Here is a 5,570-nt window from a genome sequence, read left to right as displayed (position 1 = left end):
GACACTCTGCCCTGCCGGCATGACATAGATTTGCCAGTACCCGGTGAGTTGGGTCTACGGAGCACATCGTTGTTCTGTCAATTGAAGGGGCCTTTCGTACCAAAAATGCGCGACGGCGACCAAAGTACCATCACTGTCAACTTCATATTAACCAGACACATTTTAATACACGTCAAAAAGTTTAAAACGTAATAAATCTGACGAGACCGAGAAACAAGATGGCGTTGGTTCTTCTTCAACTCAATATCTGTTCTTGTATTCAGCGCATGCGCACATGGTAGCTTTATCGAACTTGACTGAAAATCAACTAAAATTCAAGTACAAATTCATTAAAATATTATTTAAAAATAAATTAAGGCATACCTCACCACAATTTCAACAGTTCTGACCCCACTTTAAATATACGAACACCCATGCCAAACAAAGACATGATCAAATCAGTGGTTTTGAGGAAAAATTGAAAATACTGATTTCCACAAAAATGCTAAAAAAGTTACTTTAAAATGATTCAATCGAAAAAAGAAAAAAGACCGTTTGAGATAAGTTCCCGAGTGACCATCAGACCAAATTTCAGAAAAAGTTACTGAAGCGTTTCTGAGATACATGCGTCCACAGCATATGGCCCACTGTATGCGACAACAGAGGCTGCGTCATCACATTAGTACTTTGGGCCAAAGGACTAAAAAGGAAAGAAAAATCTAATGTCATGATGAAGCAATTAGCGGCAGACACTGAAAGGCTTCATTTACACCAGATATGGGCAAATTTGTTGTTGGCAAGACCTACGCTGATGAAGAGCTCTCCGTAATGGACTTTGCTACAAAGACAAGGTTAATGCAATCTGACCCTGTTACCTGTGCCGGGTACAGGGATTTCTCTCAATTTTGAAACAGGGGGCCTTATCAAAATTACAGGTGGCCAAGCCATATACTTACTGCAAAGCATATGGGGTTGTTTGGTTGCCACCCCCTCGCCCCTCCCATCCCTGCACATATCTGTTCCAAATTTGATATAACAACTTGACCACACAGTTCGATTACATTAATAACAGGTACATGTTTATTTTTCATTCAAGCAAGGAAAACTTTGCATGATCTCATCAAGTTCCATGCCATTATGATCATCTACATATGATTCATCCATGCCAAGAAGTTTAACAGCTATGGCAGTACATGTTGCCAGTTTAGATAATAACTGTGATTGACTTTGAACTCATCTACCTGGACAGCTGATGCATTGGCAACCTTAACTTGATGGTGCTGTAGCTTTATGAGTATCTTCATCTGTTGTTAGTTTTATACCGTCTATTTTTCAAGCAATGCCACTTTGCTACTGCCTTTGCTATAAGGGTTTCAGTCTCTGCATTGGCCGCTGGGGGTCCATTTATGCTTACGTGCAGAATAGCTTGCAACATTTTAGTTGTCAGTCTGCTTCTCAATCTGCTCTTCACATGTTCTAGTGTACTTGCTCCCCTCTCTGGCCTTGCATTACTCACATAAATAGACAAAAGAATGTCACAGTCATGTGAGCTTTGGAAAGAAGGGTGACAATGCTTTCGATTTTACAATTTCCACCAACAACCACTGACTTCGTGTAATACAACCTTTACCAGGGCTTGACAATTTTTGTTTCAGTTCACTTGTCCGTGGGACAAGTGGATTTTCAATTTCACTTGTCCTCACAAAAATTTTACTTGTCCTCCATTTGTATGAATGTGACTATGTAAAAAATTCTGTTGAATAATGAAAACAGCCTGAGCCAATATTCATAAGCAGTATATTTCATTTATTTTCATTTATTTATCCAGACAATATTCTATATGTTACCAGTAACACAATGCTATGTAAGCTACTTGAGCAATGATTCTGTGGGAGAACTTCCACCACAAACACTGTGACCCTGTAAGTGTCTAGTACCACCAACGCTGAGCCAATGCTCAATAGCAGCATCTGCATTGAAGTCTGAAATGGAGGGTCCATGCAACATGATGATGAGAAGGGCCTGTAATGAACTGCTTTAAACATGAACGTTGAGCTGTTTTAATTAACTTCATGTGTGAAAAACACCTCTCACAAGTTGCAGAGCTTGGGCTAATGGTGAACATAATATTCACAAGCTACAGTATGATGTTCAAATTTGAGGGCTTTATTGTCAGCAGATGTTGGTAGACTCTATACATGGAATTTCCACCAATATCTCTGACTCTAGCTTTCAAATCAGTGAACTGTTCCTTTCCAATGGCAATTTCATCCTCAGTAAAAAGAGAAGCAAAATGCATGAACACGGTAGTAACATCATCATCTCCATGTAGAAGTAGATCTTCCCTGTTGCTTGGCCACCTGCCAATGTCAAATGCTTCAAAACAAGCCAAGGGAGGCTCATAAAAGTTATGAAACCTGTAAAGTAGATAAAACAAGGAAGTGTGAATGATTCAGAATACACAATAGATTCTAAAAGTTCATCCATGACATTTCATACAAGCAGTGTTCCATACAGGTAAGTAGTATACAGGCTAATAGGGGTACCATACAAAGAACTCACCTCTTGTCTATATAGTTGTTAATGCCATCAATTAGATCATGAAGTAGTGGGTCTTCTGCAAAGTTGATGCTGGGACATGGACCCTGCAGAGTCACATCACCAAACATACGTTCTGTAGGTTTGTACAGTCTGTTGAAATCTGCCATGCTTCCACCTCTGGTTGGATCAACTTTCAATGCACACAGCTTCAACACAGCTGCTTCTAACTCGTGGCTAACATCAATCACCAGGAGATCTTCTCGCTGGAATATCTACAACAAAAAGTGAGAAGAAAAAGTACACACATGACTGATTATTACCAGAACAAGTGGCAGAATGTAGATAGTGTGACAGTCAAAAGTGATGGCTACCAATTAAAGCTCCACTATCTACCTTTACTACTGTACTTATTCTGTTTATCAACTGGACTGAATTAAACTCACAAAGACATGACATTGAAGCGCAAAGTATTTTGCTTCTCAACATAGCCAATGGTGAAAAATCAGTTGATCATTGTTTCTGTTAGAAATTCAAATTTCAACAAATTTGTTTTTCAACTAACAATGGCCATTCCACGTACCTGTATACAAGGTTATGATGACAAAGCATAAATACTTGGCAATTTAGTATTACTCCTGGGAATACGACAAGCTTCTAAACTTTGTTCGTTAATCAAGATATGAAAGTATAGCCAAACGTTGTCATACTGTCCAAAACATTTTCATAACAAATTGCAGTTTTTGCCATTGCAAACTCTGTTGGAATTATGTGGTGTTAATTTTTTGAATATCAGAGTATCCCAATCCTAGTACCTGTGAAATTTCTGCAATTTAGGTTAAACATCCAGCAAAATGTGCAGGGCTTTATGAAAGATACACTCCGAGTTTCCTTCAGCCACCCTCTAGCTTTGCTGCTGCCGTGTCATCTTTTCCACTGCTAACAGCCTCTAGGTGGGTAACAACAATGGGTAGACTGTTCTGTATTGCTCGGACTGCCCTTACTTTACTTGATAACCATCGCACCTTTCAATTGACAAAAAGTGGAAAAATTTGGTGATTTTTTATCAAATAAAAAGAAACATATTGGTGTAACACAATCCAATAATTTTCAAAATAAATGCAATTTTTGTGTGAAATCAGATTTGTGACATAATCATATTCTGAATGTGTTTTTAATGTATTTGCAATTATTAGTCCAAATAAATTTGTGATGAAAGTTAGCTAGTGGCTGCAGCAACAGGTGAAGTAAGATTGGTACATGTCAGCTTTACACCAACAGAAAGTGTGTATTTTTTGTACAATGGAAATCACTTATTCAAGGTATTATGCACCTCGAAAGTGGAAGATTTACATTTTGCTCAAATTTCCTCAAGCTAACTTGCATTATTTCAACCATTGTCTCATGAAATCAAGAACAAAATCTGCAGGTTTTTATGCAAATTTTGGTACCAGAGAAGCAAATCACCTAACATTTACTGATATTTGAAATTCATTAATGCCACCATTACTTTGTTTTCTCTATGGGGAAAATAAAATTTTCAAAAAACTTTAAACACAGTTAAAAGTTGTGTATATTCAAAGAGCTTGAAAATGAATCCCATAAGTAGTAAATCAGAAGGTAACTGTAAAAAAATACCTATCCCAAAGATACATTTTTCCTGAATCTACCATTTGGAAAATTGAAAAAGACAAAATGCGTACAGTTTACCTGCTTGATGTAGCCAAGATGGGCCAAATCTTCTTCCATGATTGAAGCAACTTCTTTCAGATCTCGTCGCTGTTTTGGACTGTAGTGGTAGAAATTAAACAGTCCCTTCAACATACTTTCAAAACTTCTGCAATATTGGCAACTGCCGTACACTGTCCAACACTCCTTTTGGGAGAATTTTCAAAATATTGCCAAAGTTGTTGAAGAGTGTCTGACACATCACAATATTCTTGATTGTTACTATGCTGTCAGTACATGCTAAGGCAAACCTGTGACACACACAATGCACACTGATAATCAAGCTATTTTCAGCCCTGAATTTAGCTGCTACACCTCCCTGATTACCCACCATAAACGTGGCACCATCAGTACATAAACCCATGCAATTCTCTAGGGATATAAGCCACGTGAAGCTAACTCTGTTTGCAACAAGGAAAATATGGAATTTGCATTTTGCTGAATAATAATCAACCAGGATATCTTGTGTTGACAAGAAGTTAATTTGCTCACAACCTTTCACTTTGTCAGTGTATAAAGGTAACCACCTGTTGGCTCACAGATATGTCAGTAACCTCAGCTGTCACAAGCCCAAAACTCACAGAAGCTTCAACCCTTCAACTACCTGTTCATTCAGTGTTTGTAACAAAAGAAGCAAGAAAATTTCGCTATTCGATGCTGCAGATCCGTAATCAAAATAAGGTCTGAGACATCAAGAATTTTCTCGGCAATATCCCAAAATTGGTACAAAAAAGATAATTTGCTACATATTTTGACATCATGAAATATGCTGTGGCAAATGCTTTCTTGTACAGTTTTTCTGACAGTTTTTACATTGATATCTTCTTGGTGGAAAGAAGATAATTGCTGGAGAAATTCACTGTTTTATGCTGCAGAATGTGTCATTCCTTTCATACATGTATGGGTATTGAGAGCATTATATTTGAAGTGGTCACTTGGCACACCTGAGAATTTGTTAATTTTATTCTTACGATGTATTGCATGATGTTTTTTAAAAATAACACAGACCATTCCACAGGTCTCTAGTGACTGTCACCTTCCAGAAAGCACAACCACCAATAAGTGGCGCAGTAATAAACTTATTATTATTAAAGTTCTTGCTGCCAAACAAGCATAGCGGCATAGTCAGTTGCAATCCTATTGCAGAAATTCTGTCCACACAGGAAGTTTTTGTGAATGGTGACGTCACTGGGAAATAGGTCTCTGATCATTCTGCTGACTTCATCAGCTGTGATATTCTCTGGGCACTGTGATGCAGTCCTAGAAAATAAATAGGACAATAATTGAAACATGCAGAATCAACAATATTTCCCAATATATACTGC

At 37.8% G+C, this 5,570-nt stretch overlaps 1 protein-coding gene across 1 annotated transcript; it reads right to left on the bottom strand.

Annotated features, from left to right (window-relative positions):
* Positions 1–1,853: 1,853 nt before the first annotated feature.
* Positions 1,854–4,341, bottom strand: LOC139146318 (uncharacterized). Its single transcript, XM_070717725.1, has 3 exons — positions 4,228–4,341; positions 2,542–2,792; positions 1,854–2,396 (listed from the first exon to the last, which is right to left on the bottom strand). Exons 1-3 carry the CDS (start codon positions 4,339–4,341, stop codon positions 2,117–2,119), a joined length of 645 nt encoding a protein of 214 aa, XP_070573826.1. The 3' UTR covers positions 1,854–2,116.
* Positions 4,342–5,570: the final 1,229 nt, after the last annotated feature.

The sequence above is a fragment of the Ptychodera flava genome, chromosome 12 (assembly GCF_041260155.1).
Source record: "Ptychodera flava strain L36383 chromosome 12, AS_Pfla_20210202, whole genome shotgun sequence".
NCBI lineage: Eukaryota > Metazoa > Hemichordata > Enteropneusta > Ptychoderidae > Ptychodera > Ptychodera flava.
The sequence above is the reverse complement of the archived record's forward strand: the minus strand, read 5'-3'. Positions and strand labels throughout refer to the sequence as shown.

Coding starts and splice junctions, on each gene's coding strand:
- LOC139146318 (XM_070717725.1), bottom strand. CDS start 4,341: ATGTTGAAGGGACTGTTTAATTTCTACCACTACAGTCCAAAACAGCGA. Junction 2,793..4,227: donor ATCTTGGCTACATCAAGCAG/GTAAACTGTACG, acceptor TTTTTGTTGTAG/ATATTCCAGCGAGAAGATCT. Junction 2,397..2,541: donor AACAACTATATAGACAAGAG/GTGAGTTCTTTG, acceptor TCTACTTTACAG/GTTTCATAACTTTTATGAGC.